At 41.4% G+C, this 26901-nt stretch overlaps 1 protein-coding gene across 1 annotated transcript; it reads right to left on the minus strand.

Annotated features, from left to right (window-relative positions):
• Positions 1-1179: 1179 nt before the first annotated feature.
• Positions 1180-26901, minus strand: LOC139383552 (serine/threonine-protein kinase VRK1-like). The gene is made up of 13 exons (XM_071128130.1): positions 26676-26901; positions 25663-25822; positions 25405-25460; positions 25000-25069; positions 24255-24342; positions 22692-22800; positions 17801-17893; positions 16377-16509; positions 10254-10374; positions 10088-10146; positions 3333-3514; positions 1719-1818; positions 1180-1630 (listed from the first exon to the last, which is right to left on the minus strand). Exons 2-13 carry the CDS (start codon positions 25820-25822, stop codon positions 1461-1463), a joined length of 1341 nt encoding a protein of 446 aa, XP_070984231.1. The 5' UTR covers positions 26676-26901; the 3' UTR covers positions 1180-1460.

Genomic DNA, 26901 nt, shown 5'->3' on the forward strand with positions numbered 1-26901 from the left:
TGTCTGTATTTAGTTTCATGGTAGTGAGGGAAGAGAATCCACTCTCACATAGGTATGTGGTTGCAAAGAGCATCAGTGTTTCAACAACATGATGTGCCACGGTAGTATACTCTGAGCGCAGCCCTATCCAGAAATCTGCCAGTGGCTTCTGATTCAATTTAATTTTCACAGAACCGCTAGTTGCAATTTCGATGAGGCTCTTGTTCAGATATCGATAACTAGACTGGAGGCAGGGTATGAAAGGGATAACGAATCCAGTTGTTTGTGTCATTCGTTTCGGGAAAGTACCTGCGTAATTGCTCACCCAGCTCACTCAGGAGCTTCACTATATCACATTTGACATTGTCCGTAAGCTTGAGTTTATTTGCACACAAAAAAATCATACAATGATGGAAAGACCTGTGTGTTATCCTTGTTAATGCAGACAGAAAATACTTATTTTACACCATAATTAGAAAATAAATTCATTAAAAATCCTACAATGTGATTTTCTGGATTTTTTTTCTAATTGTGTCTGTCATAGTTGAAGTGTACCCATGATGAAAATTACAGGCCTCTCTCATATTTTTAAGTGGGAGAACTTGCACAATTGGTGGCTGACTAAATACTTTTTTGCCCCACTGTAATTCACTGGCTTGTATGCGAAGCAGTAATTGTTTCAAAACAACTCCTGCCATGTCACTGATGTGTCATGAAACAGTGTTGTTTGATGAAGGCATTGTCTGTATCGTTTTTTGGGCTTCTTTCCCCCAGCCATATCCACGGCAGCAGGAAGAATTAAGTCCTTCACAATAGTATGGGGCTTGCCTGTCCTAGCCACTCTGTAGCTCACCATATAGGACACTTCTAGACCCTTCTTATTAAATGGTATCTTTTGCTTTTATATTTCTTATTACTCAAAAGTCATCTTTATTCTCACTCAAAAAACTCCCGTAACTTATTTTTCAAAGTGTCATGTTTCGTTTCTAAATGTCTGCGCAAGAGTGAAGGTTCACCGTGAGACAGTAATGGTTAATGTGATTGGATGTTAATTTGACTAGGCTACCTGTATTTGACATTGTGTTGTTACTTCGCTGAACACTAGATGGTTTAACTTTTGGTAGTGAAATGAGGCTACTCAGACGAGAGAGAAAAAAACTCACCCAAATGTATAGCCACGTTGGAAAAAAATACATGTACTGTTTGAAAATGTGAAGACTGGCTTTATTTTTAAGTACATAAGCATGATACACAGGTTTTCAATGACTTAAGTGTACAAAAAGTATACCACTGAATCTCACATCAACATTATTATTTTATTATCGGACTTACAGAAGGCCTTGCGTGTTAACAAAATGAAACAGAACAGACATACTCTACAACCTGTTAAAACGGAGTATCTCTTAAAAGCGGACAGTGAGAGGAAGGTGAGCGGAGAGGAAGGCTGGCTGGAACTTCGAATAAGACGGCAGAAGTAGAACTCATTCTGAATCTACTGGTTCTGCCTTTTTCTTGGGTCTACCTCTGCCTCTCTTCAGGCCAGGTGTGGTCTGAGTACCCATCTCCACCAGTGCCTTCTTGGGTCTGGCAGCAGTATTTTTAGGCGTGGCAGCTTTCTTTTTAGGGCTGGCAGTTTTACTTTCCTTCACCCCTGTCGGGAGAAGATCAAAACGTATTCTGTGTGGTTTAACCTGAGAAGAGGACAGGAGCGTAGGAGAGGAGGAAAAGAAGATTCTTACCCTTCTTCTTTGGAGATTTTCTTTTCTTGGCGGGAGAGCCATCGACCTCATCATCAGACTCCTCTCTATAATCTACCACTTTCTTTCTTTTGGAAGTCTTCTGTGAGGAGAGAAAAAAAGAGAGAAATGTGGTCAAATCTCACAGTCCGCCTGCAGCAACCTTGGAGGGGGCAGAAATCAAACATGAAATTAGGAACTCTGCTTTGGCACACGACGACCGAACGCTTATGTCTGCCCGGAGCCTTGTGAACGTCTGTGTGACATCTGAGCAAATGCAATTATGACTCTCACAGAGGAAGAAAACCTTCGACAGGAATAATCCACTCAAAGTACACAATGAATTCTGCTTCCTTGACCCATCTAAATAACAACAATGGACAGGGCTAATTTTGTTTCTGGGGTAATTGTTTAAGTCATCTGGAACTGTCTTCAGTGTCAAAGTTGAGATTTGAGGTGAGCCCTTTGGTACAATTTTCATCAACTATGACTTAACTTTTTCTCCCTGTTCTACACATTCAAGACTAAAACTAGCAAATAATTGTGTCCATGAAATCATACCAGCCCAGAACACGTTGATGAGAAAGATGCACTTACCGACAGCAATCAACTCTTCCATCTCTTCTTCCTTCTGCCATCCCTCCTTTTCCTCATTCTCTCTTAAACTGTATAATGAACGCGCGCCCCTCCCTCCTTTTTTCCCCTCTCTCGTCTTGCCTTTCATTTTGCCAATTGCTACCTTATGATTATCAGCAGACCCTGCTGAGCTGAACAGATTGGCTAGATAATCACATACAATAACGGCAGTGGGCAGGTAACCCTCAACTGGCACAAGCCAGCTCTCCGGTGGCACCGTCCTTATGCAAACGTATTGTGGTTAGCGTGAGGAGGGGGAAGGAAGGGGAAGGGGAGACCCCTCCCTCTGCCGTGAGAGTGGCCCACTGATTGCCAGGCAGCACCAACTCCAAGGTTACCGTGTCATCAAATTTGTGATACATTACTGAGGGATAAACACAGGTACTTAGACCTGTCGGTGAGGAGGACAGTAAAGAGGATAAGGAGGAGGAGAGAGGGAAGAGGGGAGAAAAGGGAGGACAACGAGAAGAGAAACTGGAAGGGGAGAGGAGGAAAGAGATAGGTAAGATGGAGAAGAGAGGACAGGAGAGGGGAGGAAATTGAGAGAGGAAAGGAAAAAGGCTTTTGCTGTTGGAGAAAACCCCTGTGTGTTAGCCAGCGTGCCATAGACAACGCTTTGACCAGTGTGTGTGACTGTGTTTTGGGGGTAAAAACGTCAATAAGCCGCGGTCAAGGCATATCTTTTAAAAGCATCACACCTTAATTGTATTTGAAAATCAATGCACTTGGCAGTCATTCACACGACCCTGCCCAATTAGTCTCGGATCGTGCTTGGGCATTTTTACATTTCAAATGAAATGGCTTTCAACAGGTAAACACATTAGAGGTGGTTGAAATGGGCTCCGTTTGAAAGGCCGGGCTTCAAAAAGGTCTGGAGCGTGCCAGGTTTTAAACGCCAAGGCTACTATGATCTCACAGCAACACATTTGTATATGTGTGTGTATGTCTGTCTTTGCGTGCAACGTGTGTCTGTGCACTGACCTTGGCAGAGGACGATGGCCCAGCTCCGTTGCTGCTGACCACTGAGGAGAACTCCAGCTTGTCGTCATCTTTGGTGCCGATTGACTTAAGCCCCGCCTCCAGAATGGACCGTAGCTTCTGATAGGCCGGTTTGTCTGTGTAGCTTAGGGTCTTCACCTCCTCCATGAACTTCTGAAGTTCATCTAAAATATGACAAAGAAATCAAATAAAAGAGTGGATTTATATTTTAAAATGAGTCCCAGCAAGTTGTATATGAGCCGTGGTGCTTACCCAAAAAAGGGAACACTTTACCTGACACTCTCCTCAGTGGTCATGACACATAAATAGAAGTTTAAAAAAAGAGTAAAAAGTAAGTAACATTTTTCTTTATTTATATATATTTTTTAAGTGTTTTAAAATTTAAGCGTAATTTTCAATTTAGCCCTATTCACAATTAAAAAGGTAGCTAGCTAGCTGAAGAGTGGTTGAGATTCTCCTGTTCAATATAGTAGTAGTATGAGGCAATGAGCATCCCTATGCATTTCAACCTGTTCCCCCATCTACTCCAACAACATTGTGATAAAAACACAAACATCCAATACAAAAAAAACAGAGAAACTAAATCAATTCAACTTGAAGATTCCCACCCTCACTGACCATAAACTACAACACGGATTAGAATGTTTGTTATCTAGCTGATATCCACCCCTCAATCATTTTTCACAGACACAAGAAACAACAGACACACCAGTCGCTATATTGCAGGTGAGCTGAAGGTAGTCATCAATGACCTTGGACCACAGAAGGTACTTGCACTGGTGACCGACAATGCTGCGAACATGAAGACTGATTGGTCTAAAGTGGAGGAGTCCTACCCTCACATCACACACATTGGCTGTGCTGCTCATGCATTGAATCTGCTCCTCGAGGATATCATGGCACTGAAAACAATGGATACAGTCTACAAGAGAGCCAATGAAATGGTTAGGCATGTGAAGGGTCATCAAGTTATAGCAGCAATCTACCTCACCAAGCAAAGTGAGAAGAATAAGAGCACCACATTGAAGCTGCCCAGCAACACCCGTTGGGGTGGTGTTGTCATCATGTTTGACAGTCTCCTGGAGGGGAAGGTGTCTCTCCAAGAAATGGCCATATCACAGCCTGCCAATATGGACAAGCCCCATCAAGAGGATCCTACTGGATGATGTATTTTGGGAGAGTGGTAAGCAGCCTGAAACCTATAGCAGTAGTAGCAATTGCAAGGATTGAGGGAGACAATGCCATCCTGTCTGATGTTCAGACTGATGTAAGAGAAGAAATCCGTACTGCCCTGCCCACGGTTGCTCCAAGCAGAGGAAACTGCAGTTCTGAAATAAATCAAAAAGCATGAAGACTTCTGCCTGAAGCCCATACACACCGCAGCGTACATGTTGGACCCCAAGTATGCAGGCAAAAGCATCCTGTCTGGTGCAGAGATCAACAAGGCCTATGGTGTCATCACTAACGTGTCTCGCCACCTTAGCCTGAGTGAGAGAAAGGTTATTGGCAGTCTGGCGAAGTATACTTCCAAGCAAGGGCTTTGGAATGGAGATGCAATATGGCAGTCGTGCCAACAAATCTCATCAGCCACCTGGTGGAAGGGACTTGGTGGATCTGAGGCTCTTTCTCTTGTTGCCTCTATCATCCTCCAAATCCCACCAACATCAGCTGCCTCAGAGCGCAACTGGTCCTTGTTTGGGAAGACACACACCAAAGCAAGCAAAAGGCTGACCAATACAAGGGTTGAAAAATTGGTGTCCATCCAGGCATATTTGAACCTTTTTGAGCCTGACAACGAGCCATCCTCAACAAGGTTGGAAAGTGACAGTGAAAATGAGACCTCAGAGACTGATATTCAAGAGGTGGACTTTGAGGAGGTCCAGGGAGAAGACATGGAAGCCTGAGGAAGACAACCAAAGCTTTATAGTTTCTAGACTATCATTTTACGTTGTATGTTGAAAAAGTTTTTGGGAGATGCGATGGGTCATTGAGGATCATTCAATATTCCCTTTCTTTTGTTGTTCAGTGAAATCATCATGTTAAGAGTCAACTCATTTAATTAAAAAGTTCAATTTGTAACTAAATAATAGTTTTTTATTATATTGGAAGGTTTGAATAATTTGCAATTATGTCTACGTATGATCAGGTAAAAGGTTTATGTTTTGTCTCCATATGATAAATATATCCAATGCAAAAAACATTACATTTAAATGGTATTAATATTCATTTGAATATATTTCCGTTAATTCCCATATATTCCCATTAATTCTGACGGGAAAGTTTCCACCTCTGAATATTCCCTAAAACGTGCAACCCTAGTCACAACAAACATAATTAGTGATGATGGACACAACAGAACCACGGCGGCTCGACTCCCATCACCTCCATCTCTGGGCTGGTGAGATGTGTTGTGTGCGGCTGTACCACAACACAACAGCCCGCAGAGAAATCTCTCCTTCTGTCACACGGCGGCCAGAGCGGGTGCTGCCACAGAAGGATCAGTGAAGAGGAGGAGACAGAAGAGAATGAGCGTAGGTCGAGATGGGGAGGATAGGAGAGGAAGGCCCTGGGTTCAGGCCTTGAATTAAATGGCTTGTTAAACGTTGTTAAAAGTCAAGTTTTTTCCTCCTTCAGATTGAACGCCCCCTAGTCCATAATGTAAAGTTAATGTTATGTTGAGTGAAGTCAAATCTGCAGGCCTAAATACCATATGAATCACCCACAAATCTTTTAACAACAAAAAACTAAGAGTTCATAAACCAGTCAAACGTTTGGACACACCTACTCATTCAAGGGTTTTTATTTTCTACATTGTAGAATCATAGTGAAGACATCAAAAATATGAAATAACATATATGGAATCATGTAATAACCAAAAAAGTGTTAAACAAATACAAATATATTTTACATTTTAGATTCCTCTAAGTAGCCACCCTTTGCAATGATGGCAGCTTTAAACACTCTTGGCATTCTCTCAACCAGGCTTCACCTGGAATGCTTTTCCAACAATCTTGAAGGAGTTCCCACATATGATGTGCACTTGTTGGCTGCTTTTCGTTCACTCTGCAGTCTAACTCATCCCACATCATCTCAATTGGGATGAGGTCGGGTGATTGTGGAGGCCGGGTCATGCAGCACTCCATCACTCTCCTTGGTCAAATAGCCCTGACACAGCCTGGAGGTGTGTTTTGCGTCATTATAATTTGTTTTTCAACAGGACAGTCCCTCTAAGCGCTGTTAGATTCTAATTATCAGAGTAAGAACTCGAAAGCTCAAACAAAGTGTATTCTTCCCAAAAGATCGAACAGCTGAACCGACAAAAACATGTTTACAATAGCGGTGGTATATGTACCCAAATTTGGGGTGGAATCTCCTTCTCCCCAAACACTACATCTCTGTTGCAAGGCAGGAAATTAAGTGACGCGGGCAATAAAATGTTCCTTCTCCCTTAAAGTGACCTGACCTGGACCCCGTTCATCGCTAATCCACAGCTCTCTCCCCTTAGTGCTGCCACATGTGATCGTGTTCCCTGCACACAGCACATTCCAAGCTTAAATAGCACCCACCTTCCTCCTACAGATGAACATTAACTTCTGGTGTAGACCCTCTAAACCTAAGCACTCAATATTTCAATAGGATACCTGATAATTAACCCAATCCCAAAATTAGGAGTTAGAACCCAGAATCCATCAGCGCAAACCAGAAGGATGGCTTATCGCTGCAGAACGCTGTGGTAGCCATGATGGTTAATAAGTGTGCCTTGAATTCTAAATAAATCACAGACAGTGTCACCAGCAAAGCACACCCACACCCCCTCCTCCATGCTTCACGGTGGGAACCACACATGCGGAAATCATCCGTTCACTTACTCTACAGTCGTTGCCAAAAGTTTTGAGAATGACACAAATATTAATTTTCACAAAGTTGCTGATTCAGTGTCTTTATATATTTTTGTCAGATGTTATTGTGGAATACTGAAGTAGAATTACAAGCATTTCACAAGTGTCAAAGGCTTTTATTGACAATTACATGAAGTTGATGCAAAGAGTCAATAATTGCAGTGTTGACCCTTCTTTTTCAAGACCTCTGCAATCCCACCTGGCATGCTGTAAATTAACTTCTGGGCCACATTCTGACTGATGGCAGCCCATTCTTGCATAATCAATGCTTGGAGTTTGTCAGAATTTGTGGGTTGATGTTTGTCCACCCACCTCTTGAGGATTGACCACAAGTTCTCAATGGGATTAAGGTCTGGGGAGTTTCCTGGCTACGGACCCAAAATATTGATGTTTTGTTCCCAGAGCCACTTAGTTATCACTTTTGTGTTATGGCAAGGTGCTCCATCATGCTGGAAAAGGAATTGTTCGTCACCAAACTGTTCCTGGATGGTTGGCAGAAGTTGCTCTCGGAGGATGTGTTGGTACCATTCTTTATTCATGGCTGAGTTCTTAGGCAAAATTGTGAGTGAGCCCACTCCCTTGGCTGAGAAGCAACCCCACACATGAATGGTCTCAGCATGCTTTACTGTTGGCATGACACAGGACTGATTGTAGCGCTCACCTTGTCTTCTCTGGACAAGCTTTTATCCGGATGCCCCAAACAATCGGAAAGGGGATTAATCAGAGAAATTACTTTACCCCAGTCCATCAGCAGTCCAATCCCTGTACCTTTTGCAGAATATCAGTCTGTCCCTGATGTTTTTCCTGGAGAGAAGTGGCTTCTTTGCTGCCCTTCTTGACATCAGGCCATCCTCCTAAAGTCTTTGCCTTACTGTGCGTGCAGATGCACTCACACCTGCCTGCTGCCATTCCTGAGCAAGCTCTGTTTTGGTGGTGCCCCGATCCCGCAGCTGAATCAACTTTAGGAGACGGTCCTGGCACTTGCTGGACTTTCTTGGGCGCCCTGAAGCCTTCGTCACAACAATTAACCGCTCTCCTTGAAGTTCTTAATGATCCGATAAGTGGTTGATTTAGGTGCAATCTTACTGGCAGCAATATCCTTGCCTGTGAAGCCCTTTTTGTGCAAAGCAATTATGACGGCAAATGTGTTTCCTTGCAGGCAACCATGATTGACAGAGGAAGACCAATGATTCCAAGCACCACCCTCCTTTTGAAGCTTCCAGTCTGTTATTCGAACTCAATCAGCATGACAGAGTGATCTCCAGCCTTGTCCTCGTCAACAATCACACCTGTGTTAACGAGAGAATCACTGACATGATGGCAGCTGGTCCTTTTGCGGTAGGGCTGAAATGCAGTGGAAATGTTTTTTGGGGGATTCAGTTCATTTACACGGCAAAGAGGGACTTTGCAATTAATTGCAACTCATCTGATCACTCTTCATAACATTCTGGAGTATATGCAAATTGCCATCATACAAACTGAGGCAGCAAACTTTGTGAAAATTAACATTTGTGTCATTCTCAAAACTTTTGGCCACAACTGTACATCTCACAAAGACATGGTGGTTCGAACCAAAAATCTCACATTTGGACTCTTCAGACCAAAGGAGAGATTTCCACCGGTCTAATGTGCATTGATTGTGTTTCTTGGACAAAGCAAGTCTCTTCTTCTTATTGGTATCCTTTAGTAGTGGTTTCTTTGCAGTAATTTGACCGTGAAGGCCTGATTCACATAGTCTCCTCTGAATAGTTGATGTTGAGATGTGTCGATTACTTGAACTCCATGAAACATTTATTTGGGCTGCAATCTGAGGTGCAGTTTAGTCTAATTAACTCATCCTCTGCAGCAGAGGTAACTCTGGGCATTCCTTTCCCGTGGCGGTCCTCACGAGAGCCAGTTTCATCATAGCGCTTCATCATAGCGTTATTTGTGACTGCAACTTTCAAGGTTTTTGACATTTTCCGGATTGACTGACCTTCATGTCTTAAAGTAATGATGGACTGTCGTTTCTCTTTGCTCATTTGAGCTGTTCTTGCCATAATATGGACTTGGTATTTTACCAAATAGGGCTATCTTCTGTGTACCATCCCTACCTTGTCACAACACAACTGATTGGCTCAAACGCATTAAGAAGAAACTCCACAAATTAACAAGGCAATTAATTGAAATGCACACCAGGTGACTACATCATGAAGCTGGTTTAGAGAATGCAAAGAGTGTGCAAAGCTGTCATCAAGGCAAAAAGTGGCTACTTTGAAGAATCTCAAAAATATTACCATATCATTTATTTGGTTACTACATGATTTCATGTGTTATTTCATAGTTTTGATGCCTTCACTATTATTCTACAATGCAGAATAGTACAAACAAAGGGAAAAGCCTGGAAGGAGTAGGTGTCCAAACTTTTGACTTGTACTGTATGTCTACAACATATCTGAAGTGATGTCACCCCAAAAGGCAAACTTCAGCCAACACTCTTGCCCTCCTTGGTATTGCCTCCAACCTATGCTTCACACGAATGCACTCATCACACTGTAATTCACAAGAAAGTTAAAGTGGGAAGTTTTGTTGCGGTCAGAGAATTAGCAGTGGAGCTAATGAATTAGCACGCAATATGAGGAGATCAACAGGGCCCCTGTTCGTGAAGCAGCAGCTAGTGATAATGGTGTAACTATAACGCCACTGGCCTAACAGCTACTCATGTTAAAGTTTGATAAGTCAAACTAATTTCAACTACAATATTGACATCCTCATCCACACGAAGACCAACAGATGTGTGCTCAACATACAAAGTAGAAAACTTAGTTCTAAGAAATGTAGCATTTGTCTCTCTCTCACCTGGCTTGTCTTGTGAGGAGAAACACTTGGACATGAACTCTGACACGTTATCCCTGCATCTGTGAACAACAAAAACAAGTTAGGATCTCAACTTACCAACCTGTGTGTGTGTGTGTGTGTGTGTGTGTGTGTGTATGTACACAGGTGTGTGTTTGTGACATCTTACTGTAGTTTTACGTCTCTGACATAGAGGGGGTCCTGCAGCTTGTCTTCCCAGGGCAGTTTACTGCAGAGCCACTGGACCATACAGTACCCCAGGATCTCCAGATCACTCCTTCTACAGGGAGCTGCAGACATACAACTCCACTAGGTCAGTCTGAAGGGTTTAAAGCAGCGCTCACCTGCTGGGTGTCGACCAACAGTGTCCATTAAACATGTAGAATCGTTTAACATGTAAAATGACAGCAAATGGTGTGGTCAGAGGCAGTAAGATGGCTACCCGCTGCTTTTAACAGTTCGTTGCCACGGTGAGTTCTGTTCTTATATTTTCCTTTTTCATACCATTATTTTCACAACTGAACTGATCAACAGATACCTTTAGAGGTCCTACTGATACATTGGTGGCAGGATATCTGTTAGCTGATAATAGCTGGCTTTTGGCTGTAATTTTATTTGCTGATAAATAAATAAAATCGTCGCTGGCCAATTGTCCAGGAGAACAAAAAAAATCCCATTGCGAAAATAATACTTTTTAGCCTATTCATTGATGTAAATACATTTGACTGGTCATGCTTATCAGTGTATGGGTTAATTTGCACAGTTTTGTGGAATTACATTGGTGTGTGTATATTCTTTATGAATCGTATTTATCCTCACACGCACAGCATACAGACAGAGAGCCTTTGAGCGGGAAATCTATCAGACAGAGCTTTTATAAGCCCAATCTTTGCACAACAATTCTAGATACAAATATTAGTTTTTAGAATTGCATTTCTCAACTGGTAATTGAAGCATGCTTCCCATTTGCCATTCAAATGCATAGGCAAAGGAAGGCAGGCTTCATTAGTACGTCACACACCACTTTCCAAAGAGCTGGAGGCAGTATGCATTTTGAAAACACATAGTTACTTAATTGTTTGAAACCCGAATGTTTTACCACATATTATGAGGCATGTTTGTCTTGCTTCAAAGTAGCCGAGGCAAAATCCAACCATATCCATGGAGGCAACTATTTTAGAAAGACCTCCATACACCATTGAAATCAGTAGCATATTTCTCTCATGTTCTTTTGGTTTTCAACTTTTTCATTGTCCGATAGCCAAATGAACATTTGCACGTAGCCTACTACCTTGTGCGCATTGCTGTGCTAATAGCCTAATGTTAAGAAATAGTTTATCAACACTTTAAGCTAAACGTTATGTATTGATTCATTGCTTTTACATATACAGTTGAAGTCGGAAGTTTTTCACAATTCCTGACATTTAATCCTAGTCAAAATTCCCTGTCTTAAGTCAGTTAGGATCACCACTGTATTTTAAGAATGTAAAATGTCAGAATAATAGTGGAGAGAATGATTTATTTCAGCTTTAATTTCTTTCATCACATTCCCAGTGGGTCAGAAGTTTACATGCTATCAAATACTAATTGAGTGTATTGCCTTTAAATTGTTTAACTTGGGTCAAATTATTCAGGTACCCTTCCACAAGCTTCCCACAATAAGTTGGGTGAATTTTGGCCCATTCCTCCATACAGAACTGGTGTAACTGAGTCAGGTTTGTAGGCCTCCTTGCTCGCACACGTTTTTTCAGTTCTGCCCCAAGATTTTCATTAGGATCTAGGTCAGGCATTTCCGTATATTATTCCTACTTCATGATGCCATCTATTTTGTGAAGTCAACCAGTCCCTCCTGCAGCAAAGCACCCCCACAACATTATGCTGCCACCCCAGTGCATCACGGTTAGGAGGGTGTTCTTCGGGTTGCCAGCCTCCCCCTTTTCCTCCAAACATAACAATGGACATTATGGCCAAACAGTTCTATTTTTGTTTCATTAGACCAGAGGACATTTCTCCAAAAAGCACAACCTTTGTCCCCATGTGCTGTTGCAAACCGTAGTCTGGCTTTTTTTAATGGCAGTTTTGGAGCAGTGGCTTCTTCCTTGCTGAGCGGCCTTTCAGGTTGTGTCGATATAGGACTCGTTTTACTGTGGATATAGATACCGATTTATACATGTTTCGTCCAGGATCTTCACACGGTCCTTTGCTGTTGTTCTGGGATTGATTTGCACTTTTCGCACCAAAGTACGTTCATCTCTAGGAGACAGAACACGTCACCTTCCTGAGCGGTATGACAGCTGCATGGTTCCATGGTGTTTATACCTGCGTACTATTGTTTGTGCAGATGAACGTGGAACCTTCAGGAGTTTGGAAATTGCTCCCAAAAAACTGGACCCCTACAAATCAGCCAGGCTAGACAATCTGGACTCTCTCTTTCTAAAATTATTTGCTGAAATTGTTGCAACCCCTATTACTAGCCTGTTCAATATCTCTTTCATATCGTCTGAGATTCCCAAAGAGTGGAAAGCTGCCGCGGTCATCCCCCTCTTCAAAGGGGGTGACACTCTAGACCCAAACTGCAACAGACCTAGATCTATCCTACCCTGTCTTTCTAAGGTCTTCGAAAGCCAAGTTACAAACAGATTACCGACCATTTCGAATCCCATCGTACCTTCTCCGCTATGCAATCCGGTTTCAGAGCTGGTGTACCTCAGCCACGCTTAAGGTCCTAAACAACATCATAACCGGCGATAAGAGACATTATGGTGCAGCCATATTCATCGACCTGGCCAAGAATTTTGACTCTGTCAATCACCACATTCTTATTGGCAGACTCGACAGCTTTGGTTTCTCAAATGATTGCCTCACCTGCTTTACCAACTACTTCTCTAGTAGAGTTCAGTGTGTCAAATCGGAGGGCCTGTTGTCCGGACCTCTGGCCGTCTCTATGGGGGTGCCACAGGGTTCAATTCTCGGGCCGACTCTCTTCTCTGTTTACATCAATGATGTCGTTCTTGCTGCTGGTGATTCTCTGATCCACCTCTACGCAGACGACACCATTCTGTATACTTCTGGCCCCTCTTTTGACACTGTTAACTAACCTCCAGACGAGCTTCAATGCCATACAACTCTCCTTCCGTGGCCTCCAACTTCTCTTAAACGCAAGTAAAACTAAATGCATGCTATTCAACTGATCACTGCCCGCACCTGCCCACCCGTCCAGCATCACTACTCTGAACCACTGACTTAGAATACGTGGAAAACTACAAATACCTAAGTGCCTGATTAGACTGTAAACTCTCCTTCCAGACTCACATTAAGCATCTCCAATCCAAAATTAAATCTAGAATTGGCTTTTTATATCACAACAAAGCATTCTTCATGGGGCAACAGGGTAGCCTAGTGGTTAGAGCGTTGGACTAGTAACCGGAAGGTTGCAAGTTCAAACCCCCGAGATGACAAGGTACAAATCTGTCGTTCTGCCCACTGTTCCTAGGCCGTCATTGAAAATAAGAATTTGTTCTTAACTGACTTGCCTAGCTAAATAAAGGTAAAATAAATGTAAAAAATAATACCATTGTAAAACTGACCATCCTACCGATCCTCGACGATGTCATCTATAAAATAGCCTCCAACACTTCTCAACAAATTGGATGCAGTCTATCAAAGCCCCATACACTACCCACCACTGCGACCTGTGCGCTCTCGTTGCGACCTGTACGCTCTTGACTGGAACAAACTGCAAAAATCACTGAAGCTGGAGACTCATATCTCCCATATCTCATATCTCCCACTAAGCACCACCTGACCCTTTAAGCACCAGCTGTCAGAGCAGCTCACAGATCACTGCACCTGTACATAGCCCATCTGCAAACAGCCCATCTATCTACCTCATCCCCATACTATATTTATTTATTTATCTTGCTCCTTTGCACCCCAGTATCTATATTGTAATTACTTCGCCACCATGGCCTATTTATTGCCTTAACTCCCTCATCTTACCTAATTTGCACTCACTGTATATAGACTTTGTTTTCTTTTTTTCTACTGTATTATTGACTGCATGTTTTATTTAATCCATGTGTAACTCTGTGTTGTTGTATGTCTCGAATTGTTACGCTTTATCTTGGCCAGGTCGCAGTTGAAAATGAGAACTTGTTCTCAACTAGCCTACCTGGTTAAAAAAGGTAAAATGAAAAAAATGGAAATAAAATAAAATACATCCACAGGTACACCTCCAATTGACTCAAATTATGTCAATTAGCCTATCAGAAGTTTCTAAAGCCATGACATCATTTTCTGGAATTTCCCAAGCTGTTTAAAGGCACAGTCAACTTTGTGTATGTAAACTTCTGACCCACTGGAATTGTGATACAGTGAATTATAAGTGAAATAATTTGTCTGTAAACAACTGTTGGAAAAATTACTTGTGTGATGCACAAAGTAGATGTCCTAACCGACTTGCCAAAACTATAGTTTGTTAACAAGACATTTGTGGAGTGGTTGAAAAACAAGTTTTAATGACTCCAATCTAAGTGTATGTAAACCTCTGACTTCAACTGTATATATACATTTTTTATGTAGCCTAGGCCTACTGGTTGTTTGAATTTGGGATTTATCATCCCACAACTGTCCCAGAGTCTGTTTGGGCTATTTATCTCTCAACAAGCTGACTAATAGAATAGGTAAAATGTTCTACTATGGGGGATAGTAGATAAGACATAGGCTCATTGGCTGAGCGTCCATAAAGCTGGGGAAGCTTTCCCTAAGTAAATTGAATGAAATTGCCAAAATGATATAGCCAAATTATCCTACTCCTGTCTATGCATAAATAAATAACATTCAGAATAGTGTACTAAAGCATGATTTGGCCACTAGGATCATTAGCTTCCCCTAGTCTTAAAAAATAAGTTGTGGAGTTTTTTAAATGGCATTGCCTACGGTCAGAAGGAAAGGCAGCACACACAATTTGGGAAGCAGGTACCAAATAGATGATTGTTGTTGAACTGTTAGTGAAAATTAGATGTACAGCCAGATATATATATATATATATATATATTTTTTTAAATCACAGGACAAGTTTGGAAAGCAAATGGCTAATGCTGTAAAGAGAAGACAATGAAAAGACTGTCTTTAAAAATTCTCAACTTAACGAACCACAGCAGGCTATAGCCTATCTTATTGGCTCCAGCGGACAGCACCAGCCACATCCCCGGTGAGTGTGCACTGCCCATATTCATTATTTATCAGAATTTAGATGTCTCCCGTTCTCGTAGGTCTATTATATGGATCACATGGTTGTTATTGATCTGTTTGTCAGTGTCAGCAGAGTAGGCTACCCTGTAAATGGTCCTATTAAAAAAGGATTGTACTAATGTCTACAATCATATCAAGTGTAGTAGAATTGTATGACATGTGTTTTCCCCGTGCAAAGAAAGAAGAAACACATATAATATAGCCCAGGCCTCTACACTATACGCACGTCATTATAAGGAAACACATCGTTGCATCATTGTAAGGACACGCATCGTAGCATCATTGTAAGGACACACATCGTTGCATCATTATAAGGACACGCATCGTTGCATCATTGTAAGGACACGCATCGTAGCATCATTGTAAGGACACACATCGTAGCATCATTGTAAGGACACACATCGTAGCATCATTGTAAGGACACGCATCGTTGCATCATTGTAAGGAAACACATCGTAGCATCATTGTAAGGACACACATCGTAGCATCATTGTAAGGACACACATCGTAGCATCATTGTAAGGACACGCATCGTTGCATCATTGTAAGGACACGCATCGTTGCATCATTGTAAGGACACACATCGTTGCATCATTGTAAGGACACACGTCGTTGCATCATTGTAAGGATACACATCGTTGCATCATTGTAAGGACACACATCGTTGCATCATTGTAAGGACACGCATCGTTGCATCATTGTAAGGACACGCATCGTTGCATCATTGTAAGGACACACATCGTTGCATCATTGTAAGGACACACGTCGTTGCATCATTGTAAGGATACACATCGTTGCATCATTGTAAGGACACGCATCGTTGCATCATTGTAAGGATACGCATCATTGCATCCTCGACTTCCATGCTCTGTTAAGAACATTTACCATTATGTAAATGTGATTTCTGTCATTCTGAGCACCGTGGGTGAACACCCTAATCAGGTTACCTTTTTATTTTGAAAAACAATGATTTCTTCCATTTACTCCCAACTGAACGTACCTATCCCTGGCTTGGCTCAGTGAGGTGTGCTGTACTTACAGACTCCTTTGTGTGCGTCGATGGAGGTAAACTCGATGGTCCCGTCATGGCACCTCTTAGGGTCTTCCTTGTACTCCTTCAGCACTCCTTCTGGAGCGTACCTATAGGCCAGTCCATAATCTACTAAGTAAACCTAGAGGTTTGCAAACAAAACAGATAAATTCATGCATGCACACACAGCCAACCAAATGAGTGAGTATACTTAACATGATGTGGCTTGTAACTAAATTACTACTAATAACACTGTACATGTGTACTAAGTTTCATGCATTTACGAAAACATGCGTTTCCACATATCGCCTGGACTATAACAATAACGTGTACATTACAAAGCATAGTTACAGTAAACTATAGCTCCCTCCCTGCCTGCTCAAATCCTCAGCTCCCAGAAAGTCAAACAAATGTTTCCAATAACTGCAGGCAGGGAGCAGGCAGAAAGAGAGCTAACCCTGAGACTCCCAAGGGGTTGCTTTCTAAATTGTAATTTAAAAATAGCACTTTAATAACACACCACGGAAACATTATTAATCTCTAAATTACATATTTGCCCCTGCCCCCACCTTGTTTGCTTGAAAGAGCTCTTAGCCACCATCTAATCTCTCCCCTGTTTAGAGAAGAATAAAGAACCCCTCCTCCCCTCTTTTATGTCTCTAATGTCGAATTGAATCCAATGAACCAGTGGCAGCAGCATAATCAAATAAATAAATATATCCAATGTTTGTTCAATTTACATATCAGGTCAAAGGCATTACTTCACTTCAAGAGGTAGAGACAACCATTTTAAATCCTACCCAGACTGAGAAATAGGCCTCTCCATTTTAGAGGGCTACAGCTAGATTCTGGCATGTCTCTGCATGCAGTATAAAGGAACTTAGCGGTAGTTTTGTGAGCCAATGCTAATTAGCATTGACTGGAAGTCTACAGGTACGGTAACGTTGCTAGTCACTACACACCAGTGGAGGCTGCTGAGGGGAGGATGGCTCATAATAATGGCTGGAGTGTAATGTGATGGCTGAAATGGAGTGAATGGAATTGTATCAAACATATGAAAGCCCTGTGTTTGATACTATTCCATTCACTCCATTCTGGCCATTATTATGAGCCGTCCTCCCCTCAGCAACCTCCACTGCTACACACAAGGCACATTGCTAGCAAGCTATACAGCCCTGACATGGTAAGATCGAACAGGATTAGCATAGCATTGATGCTAGCCATATCAGGACAAAAAGCTCCACTACATATGTGTTTCTCAATCCATTCCTGGGGTTGTAACTCAACAGACTCAAATAAACTTACCAAGCTCTGGCTTAAGAATCAGCTGAATCGGGTGTGTAAGTGCTGGACTAGTGTGAATGACAGACAGGTAGGACCCTAGATAATACAACAGCTCAAGGCCAATATCTTTGGAAAAGACAGCCACTGACCTGATTGGGGTTGTTGTGGCTGAGGAGGAGGTTGGAGGCTTTGATGTCAGCGTGGACATACTCATGCTCATGGATGTACTCCAGAATGTCAAGCTACACAAGTGGGGGGAGAAGAAGAGGCAAATATCAAACGTTATTTACAGAGATAATAATACATAGGCAAACAACATTTTGAACACGAAAGATATCTGCATGCCTGGCAGATATATCAGCTTGGATGTCGGCCCACCACCTCAAGCTCAACAAGGGGGAGCTGCTCTCTTCCTCCCGGGGAAGGCCTGCACGCTCCAAGACCTCTCCATCATGGTTGACAACTCCAAAGTGTCCCCCTCCCAGAGTGCAAATAAACTTGGCGTGAACATGGACAGCCCCCCGGTCGTTCTCTGCACACATCAAAGCAGTGACAAGCTCTTGCAGGTTCATGCTCTACAACACCTGTAGAGTACGATCTTTCCTCACACCGGAAGTGGCGCAGGTCCTAATCCAGGCACTTTTCATATCCCGTCTGGAGATGCATATTGCCTTTCGTGAGCTAACACTTGACTTTTCCACCTTACTAGCACTGACTTTGCAGATAGCTACTTTATTAAGGAAAAATGTACTTACTATGACTGAGCTTTGTGGTTGTCCCACCGAGGGCTGTATCGGTCATGAAAGGTCGTCAGCCGGTGATTGTCAAGCAAATAACTGCTGGTCTCACGTTAATTGACTGGTAATTAATGTAAACAAATGTAGCATCTCCAGGATTCCACATCAGTAGCCTACAAGCCATCTACATTTACATTAAAAAGTCTAATAAATCCATGTATTATAGCCTACACCATTACAATAAATCCATTATTTATTTTAGACAGGTCTAAAGAAACAGGATATGAAGAAAATGTAGTCCATTTAAAAAAAAACAGAATAGTATACTTTGAGTTGTCCTTGTGTTAGGCCCTGATGTGGCTATGCCATATGGCTGTGGGCTACACTAGTTCATTTAGCAGATGAGATTTGCTTAGAATTCCGTGACGTTATTTTATATTATGAAGAATAAAATTGAACATAGCTGACGATTTAAGGGAGATCACACATCCGGCTATTCTGTGTTGAGCAGATGAGAAAAAAACAGGTACTCCTGTTAATGCTTAATTTAGAGTTATTTATGTAACTTTAGTTGTGATACAAATGTTGGGCTATATGTTTGGATTTTTAATACACTCTAACATGCTGACCACACCACTTCCGTTGCTAAATAAATCATTGCACCCACACTGCTCACACGCGCCAACGAGCGTCTGCGTTGCCAAGTGCTAAAATAGAAGTCAGTTCTATTTCTGACGCTGAACGTGGTGCAAATCCTGCCTCTCCCATCTCCTCATTGGTTTATAGAAGCAGATACCACGTGCCATCTCCTCATTGGTTATACCCACGTCGGTGAATGAAAGATGAACTGAGGTCGGTCGGTCGTGGTAATACACCTTTAAGAAAGTTAGATGCTAATCGCCAAAAAAAGTCCAAAGAAGAAAAAGCCTGAAAGAAGGATAGATGACTAGAAATTATTTGGTTGACCGTTTTGTGTGTGGTTTAATTGTCGGAGTAGAGGACCTTGTGCATTTCAGGTAAAATAACAACAAAGTTTATATCCCAGGACAAATTAGCTAGCAACAGCAAGCTAGCTAAATAGGACAAATTAGCTAGCAACTGCAAGCTAGCTAGCTAAATTGCCTTAAATGTTTAATGCTTTTCGACCCGTCACCAAATTAATATAATTGATGAATAATATAATTGATGATTTGAAAAATGTTGCATGAAAGGTTTGAGCTCTGCCTTGTTTTGTGGCACAGGTTGTACATTCTTCATCAGTCTCTCATTCCCAATTTGACAAGCACTTGAAAATGCCTCGAATTTCCCAGCTACATCCCCCTTTATGTGACCGTAATGCCCACTAAAAAAGCAATGCCTTTTGCGGCCAGTGGTTGTTGTGACCTTAGGCTGAAAATAATAATTAGTATTCCCTTCTCCCGGCTGCGTGCCGAAGCACCTCTCCACTAACATTGCTCTCAGTCATGTGATCGGGTCTTTCTCACAGGCTACAAGTGAAGACAGACACATCAAGGACGCAACCGCATGCGTCCTTATCCAATTGCGAGGCGCATATTGAAGATATTGGAAGAACTGTCCACATTTACTTTTCCTCAGCCAACAAGATGAGTAGGCCTAACGAACAGCAAAAGCAATAGCCTATGTAAATATACTATCCCCATAGTACAAAAGTTGACAAATTCTATTCTGTACGAGAAATAAATATTCCATACTCAGGGACTGTTGTGGGATGCAATAGATCCCAAATTAATACAACCACTAGCATAAAAAAAACAGTTTAAGCAATGAGAATGACGCAAGTGAGAATGTTTAGCTTAAAATGTTGATAAACTATTAGTCTATTTCTTCACAATATAAGCCAGCGATGCGCACACGGCAGTAGTGCAAATATTCCATTAGCGGAAAACACCATTATCAAAAGTGACCACAAATGCAATTAGGCTTGTAATGCTGTTATTATTAAGGTGCATTTTTATGGTAAACATGATCTTCCCCAAACCTGAAAGTCACACACTGCGTATGTTTGCCAGTTGGGCTTTACGCCTGTTGTATGCCGATTAATGTTCTTCATTTTAAGAAGTTATGCGGCCACTTTAGTTGTGATACAAAAAACCTAATCAAAACAAATAGGCATATGGGCTAGGCTACATGAGGTGTGCGACTATGATTTGAAAAAGGCGCAAAAAAAGTGATCGGCTAATATTGTCATCACACTGTTCTTGATTTAATCTTTTCTTTACATATACTAAATCATAAGAGTTCAATTTACTTTGATTTAGAATTGATCATTATACATTTGCATCGATGTCAGAGTGATTAGAGGGACAATAGAGTGCTGAGTACCAGACAGTTATCAAGTTTGGTAGGCTACTAATGACCAGCAGCAGCATAAGAGCTTGGAGAAGCCCAATTACAGTGACTAAAAGGTCACGTGGAATTTGACTGCTGACATGACTCATAACTGCTGGTGTGGCGGTAATACGGTCACCGTAACCGCCCTAGTCCCACCTAGCTATCTTCAGATGATTGAACTAATCCACTCTGGATAAATAACAAATGTAAAGATAGTAAATTAAATAAACAGCCAAGATGTTTCATAAAGTGAATAAAACATATCCACGCTTTAGTTAGTTGTTTTTCTTGGCTCTACTATTGGCAGTTACAGTGCCTTGCGAAATTATTCGGCCCCCTTGAACTTTGCGACCTTTTGCCACATTTCAGGCTTCAAACAAAGATATAAAACTGTATTTTTTTTGTGAAGAATCAACAACAAGTGGGACACAATCATGAAGTGGAACGACATTTATTGGATATTTCAAACGTTTTTAACAAATCAAAAACTGAAAAATTGGGCGTGCAAAATTATTCAGCCCCCTTAAGTTAATACTTTGTAGCGCCACCTTTTGCTGCGATTACAGCTGTAAGTCGCTTGGGGTATGTCTCTATCAGTTTTGCACATCGAGAGACTGACATTTTTTCCCATTCCTCCTTGCAAAACAGCGCGAGCTCAGTGAGGTTAGAATGGAGAGCATTTGTGAACAGCAGTTTTCAGTTCATTCCACAGATTCTCGATTGGATTCAGGTCTGGACTTTGACTTGGCCATTCTAACACCTGGATATGTTTATTATTGAACCATTCCATTGTAGATTTTGCTTTATGTTTTGGATCATTGTCTTGTTGGAAGACAAATCTCCGTCCCAGTCTCAGGTCTTTTGCAGACTCCATCAGGTTTTCTTCCAGAATGGTCCTGTATTTGGCTCCATCCATCTTCCCATCAATTTTAACCATCTTCCCTGTCCCTGCTGAAGAAAAGCAGGCCCAAACCATGATGCTGCCACCACCATGTTTGACAGTGGGGATGGTATGTTCAGCTGTGTTGCTTTTACGCCAAACATAACGTTTTGCATTGTTGCCAAAAAGTTCAATTTTGGTTTCATCTGACCAGAGCACCTTCTTCCACATGTTTGGTGTGTCTCCCAGGTGGCTTGTGGCAAACTTTAAACAACACTTTTTATGGATATCTTTAAGAAATGGCTTTCTTCTTGCCACTCTTCCATAAAGGCCAGATTTGTGCAATATACGACTGATTGTTGTCCTATGGACAGAGTCTCCCACCTCAGCTGTAGATCTCTGCAATTCATCCAGAGTGATCATGGGCCTCTTGGCTGCATCTCTGATCAGTCTTCTCCTTGTATGAGCTGAAAGTTTAGAGGGACGGCCAGGTCTTGGTAGATTTGCAGTGGTCTGATACTCCTTCCATTTCAATATTATCGCTTGCACAGTGCTCCTTGAGATGTTTAAAGCTTGGGAAATCTTTTTGTATCCAAATCCGGCTTTAAACATCTTCACAACAGTATCTCGGACCTGCCTGGTGTGTTCCTTGTTCTTCATGATGCTCTCTGCGCTTTTAACGGACCTCTGAGACTATCACAGTGCAGGTGCATTTATACGGAGACTTGATTACACACAGGTGGATTGTATTTATCATCATTAGTCATTTAGGTCAACATTGGATCATTCAGAGATCCTCACTGAACTTCTGGAGAGAGTTTGCTGCACTGAAAGTAAAGGGGCTGAATAATTTTGCACGCCCAATTTTTCAGTTTTTGATTTGTTAAAAAAGTTTGATATATCCAATAAATGTCGTTCCACTTCATGATTGTGTCCCACTTGTTGTTGATTCTTCACAAAAAAATACAGTTTTATTTCTTTATGTTTGAAGCCTGAAATGTGGCAAAAGGTCGCAAAGTTCAAGGGGGCCGAATACTTTCGCAAGGCACTGTATATGACGACAAAACTCACAAGTCTCAGCCCGAGCTGCAGGACCAGTTTCCGGGGGAACCTCCTTCCAGTCTCCTCAAACTTCTTCTGAAGGTCCGTCCCAAACCGGTCCATCACCATGAACCTGTACCTGGAAGGAAGGAACCAGAGATTCAGCGTGCATACCAAATGACACCCTATTCCCTATAGAGTGCACAACTTTTTACCAGAGCCATATGGCATCCAGTCAACAGTAGTGCACTATAAAGGGAATAGGGTGCCATTTGACACACCTCGATAACATACTGTCTATGTTAATCAATCAAAATTGCTTGTAGCTGGAGTAAGGCGGTGGCTTGACATGCACAACCGCTTAACTTTATGGGTGTGTCAAATATACCAAACTGGTCCACAGGTATTTATATGGCTGACATATCATAACAGATTGCTGTCAAGATACTGGAAGAACCAGATTTAAAAGAGGCATTACACAACAGGTGGTTTGGAATTCACATTGTTAGGCTGGAGTTAGACAAATTAACTTTTACAAAACTTTCGTTGCTTGCAACCGAGTTGTTTCTTGATTGCTTCGTGAACCCCCCCCCCAACTAATAAGCAACTCATCTGAAACTTGGTTGCATCCAGTTGTAACTTTTCATCTTTGGCTGTAGCTTGACACTAGTCGCACAATCGAAACTAATACTTTGTCACATAATCCATTCTGACCCAGATGTCATGTCAATAATACAGCTGTCAGTGCTGTGTAACCAGTGATCAAGGCTGAAGAAAGACAGCAGAACGGGAGATTGTTATAGACATTGTTTGGCAGTCAAGAAATTAAATTTTCAAAGTGAAGCATTCGCTGTGCTGGCTATCTTAAGTCGTCGCTGGCTTGGTTATTTCGTTGCTAGCTAGCTTTGTAATGAGATTTGGCTAGCTGGCAAAATTTTTACAGACAGTCTATATCCATGTTGTTACAATAACCAAACGGTTGGATAAACAAATCATTTGTAAGACCACATGTAAAGCAGCAGATGACATGGGGTGAGTTTAGAATCCTCAAACAATATGACAAAGCAGCTTCAATTTGATTGGCTGTTGCATGCAATTTTAATTGTGTTTCTAGTTGCTTCATGTAACAGCAAAATTGCTTCAGATTATATCACTTGTAACCTGCCACTAAAATTGCATGAAAGTTTGTGTATCTTCTGCCTTAGATCCTGCCCATGATATACTAGACAACAAACATTGCCAATTGCAGTATGCGTTTTGTTTGATAATTTGGTCATAAGCCAGCAACTTTTGATAAACTGGTTTCGTCTGGACAAACAAAAAAGGGTTGCTTAGCAACCAGATACCAACGTCTTTTGTGGAGATAAAAAGTGATGGAGTTCCAAAAATTGATGATTTGGGAATTCATCTGGCTTTTTAATGCTGGTAACCGTTGTATAAAAGCAACAATACATGAGAGGCCATGTGTTATGAAATTTTTCTGATGGCTGTGGTGGTCTACGCCAATCGGCTTCACCTCATGACTATGACCATGTCAAAGCCATGATAAGAAATAATACATGAGAGGCTATGAGATTTGTAACTACCCAATACCTTTTTCCTCCTTTCTCATGTAGTCCAGACCCCCAGTACTTCGGAACTCCCAAATACTTCATCTTGTGAGACGTCATCCAACTCTGAACTAAAATACAAAAAAATGGCAACAGTTGTATCAATATAAAACAATAATCTTTATGGAATCATGAGTAGCACAACTATTTAAACAATACTAGATATGAAAAAAATTCTAAATACTTGCCTAAACATCATTCACGATACAACACGCTAAAAGGCAGTTCACTTTTAAAGGGTTAAACTGAGATGACTGCAATTTAAAAGTAAAAACAAGGTAAATTATTGAAATGATTCAAAACACACTTAATAAAACTTGGTGATAGTGGTGTTCAAAGTAATAAGAGCAGCGTAATTCCGTGTGGGCAAAGCCAGTGCCGGCCATAAAGTAATCTCCTACTGGGACAAATATTTACCAACAGACAACGCCATATTCCAATGAATAAAATATGAGTGTTCATTCCTTAGCAATATAACAGTTAATTGTCAGGGGAGATTGACATTTGGATTATTATGATATAAAATGCAAAGTTGTGGCCTTCGGGCAAACACAGGAGCCACCAAAGGCACCGTGTTGTAAACAGAGGCCCCCACTAAATAGAGCTACAACTACACTTCCTTAATTAAGAAAGTTTCTCATTTCTTTATGCGTATTTGTTTGTTCCAGTGTTGAGAGACTGTGTGTGTGTGTGTTCATGAGGGAGGGAGTGGTGTCTGGTATGCATACTTAGATCTGGCTTGGCAGCTCGCATGTAGAACTTGAGCTCTGAGAACAGTGGTCCGTTGTCACTGGGCTCCTAGATTTTAACAACAAAAAAAAGAGGACAGTGGAGGACAGTTGACCAAACAGTAAAGCTTTATTCATCCCATTATTATCCCATTATAGTTTAGATTACATTATAAGGAGAACAGTTATTCTCTGGAAACACTATACATGCAGCATAGGTAGGCCTGGAGTCATGCAGGGCTATCAGATTGAACTGAACATGTTTAGTATATTGTCATTAACTGTACAAGCATACTAAGGATTTTAAATGTCTCCTTTGTCTTTCTTGTATAGGCATGAGATGGAACAGAGGCCAATCGTGCAATCATATACAAGGCATGTATTATGAAGCCAGAGTTGTCTTACCACTTTGATGACATATGGGGCATCAGCTGCAACTGTTTTAGATGAATTATCATTGGCTGTAATAAAAAATAAAATAAAAATAAAAATATATATATATATATATAAAATTGAAATAGCATACATCAGTTAGCCTATTAGGTGAAGGGCTATATATACATGTGCAAGACATGCCGTAATATTTCTGATCAATAATAAACGAATGAACAATCAATGACTAGAATATGTGTTTTATCACCCATGTAGCCATGCTTCTCTTACCCAGATAGAGTAGTCCAAAGCCGCCCTGTCCGATAGGGGCTCCCAGTTTCCAGGACTTCTTGCTGGTATCAGTCAGTACTTCTCCAAGGGGGAACTCCTCAGCAAGCTTCCTCTTGGCTGGTCCTCTGCCCTTCCCTGCTGCCTGGGCTTTTGGGGGCATCTGAAGGGATCGTATACATGACCGTCTATATAATCTATACAGCTACCACATTTTAGTTCATTCAACACAACTATATTGTGACTACCAGCCAATACGGTATACTGCATACTCCTAGATCATATATCATAGCAATGACATTATTTGACCGTCAACAATATATCTGCAAAAGCTGTTTCTTAACGTCTCAGTGAAGTTTGAATATGACGTGTAAACACCATATCACATGATAGGATCACGTGAGTTTTTAAATCGATCTGGTAACCACTACCGTGGGTAGCTGTTTCGATTGTCAGGTTCACGCTGGCTCGGCGAACTAACTAGCTACAGAGTTTACAATCACCAATCTAGCCAGAGTTAGACTTTTACAACAAATTGGGGCGAGAGAGATTTTCATAACTTCGATGCAACCAATATAGTTTTTGCATTGTGCTAGTCCAGCACAATGTAAATTGCATCGAATCTAGTAACGTTAAGGCATTTCCTACATTTAGCTAGCTAACGTTACCTAGCTAGTTAACGGCTACTACTTGTTAGTTGCTAGCTAATTTAAGCGAACTTAATGCCAATAGGTAACACGCGTGCATCCATGATTTGCAGACAATTGCAAAAGCCAGCGGACTGATAGCTAAACAATTCCTCCAACGATATACTCTTAACTAGCTAGCTAACAACATTACTAACTAACATTAACGTGTTAGCTGATGGCATGCTAGAAATGGCCTTCATTCCGATGAAGCCTTGGACGATAAGCAAAACACCGCGTTTCCGTGATAATCTTGTTCTTAAACACATTATGTCAATGCATCTAAACAAAAACATTGAATTTCACAGGTTTTTATCGTCTAATGCAAACCTCGTTGTCTTTGTTGTTATTTCCAAGTTATCCTCGATGCGCCTCAAAAATTCCCGCACTAACGCCAACCGGAAATAGATTCGCACATACTGCAACACTGCCTAACCCTATTGGTCAGAAACATGTTTTTCTCATTTGCCTATTTTCAGGGTCATTTGCATATTTTCAGGGGTGCTGTGAGAGTTCTAAATCGAATGTGCTGCTTGTGCTGAGGAAGGAGAGAGGT

The sequence above is a fragment of the Oncorhynchus clarkii genome, chromosome 25 (assembly GCF_045791955.1).
Source record: "Oncorhynchus clarkii lewisi isolate Uvic-CL-2024 chromosome 25, UVic_Ocla_1.0, whole genome shotgun sequence".
NCBI lineage: Eukaryota > Metazoa > Chordata > Actinopteri > Salmoniformes > Salmonidae > Oncorhynchus > Oncorhynchus clarkii.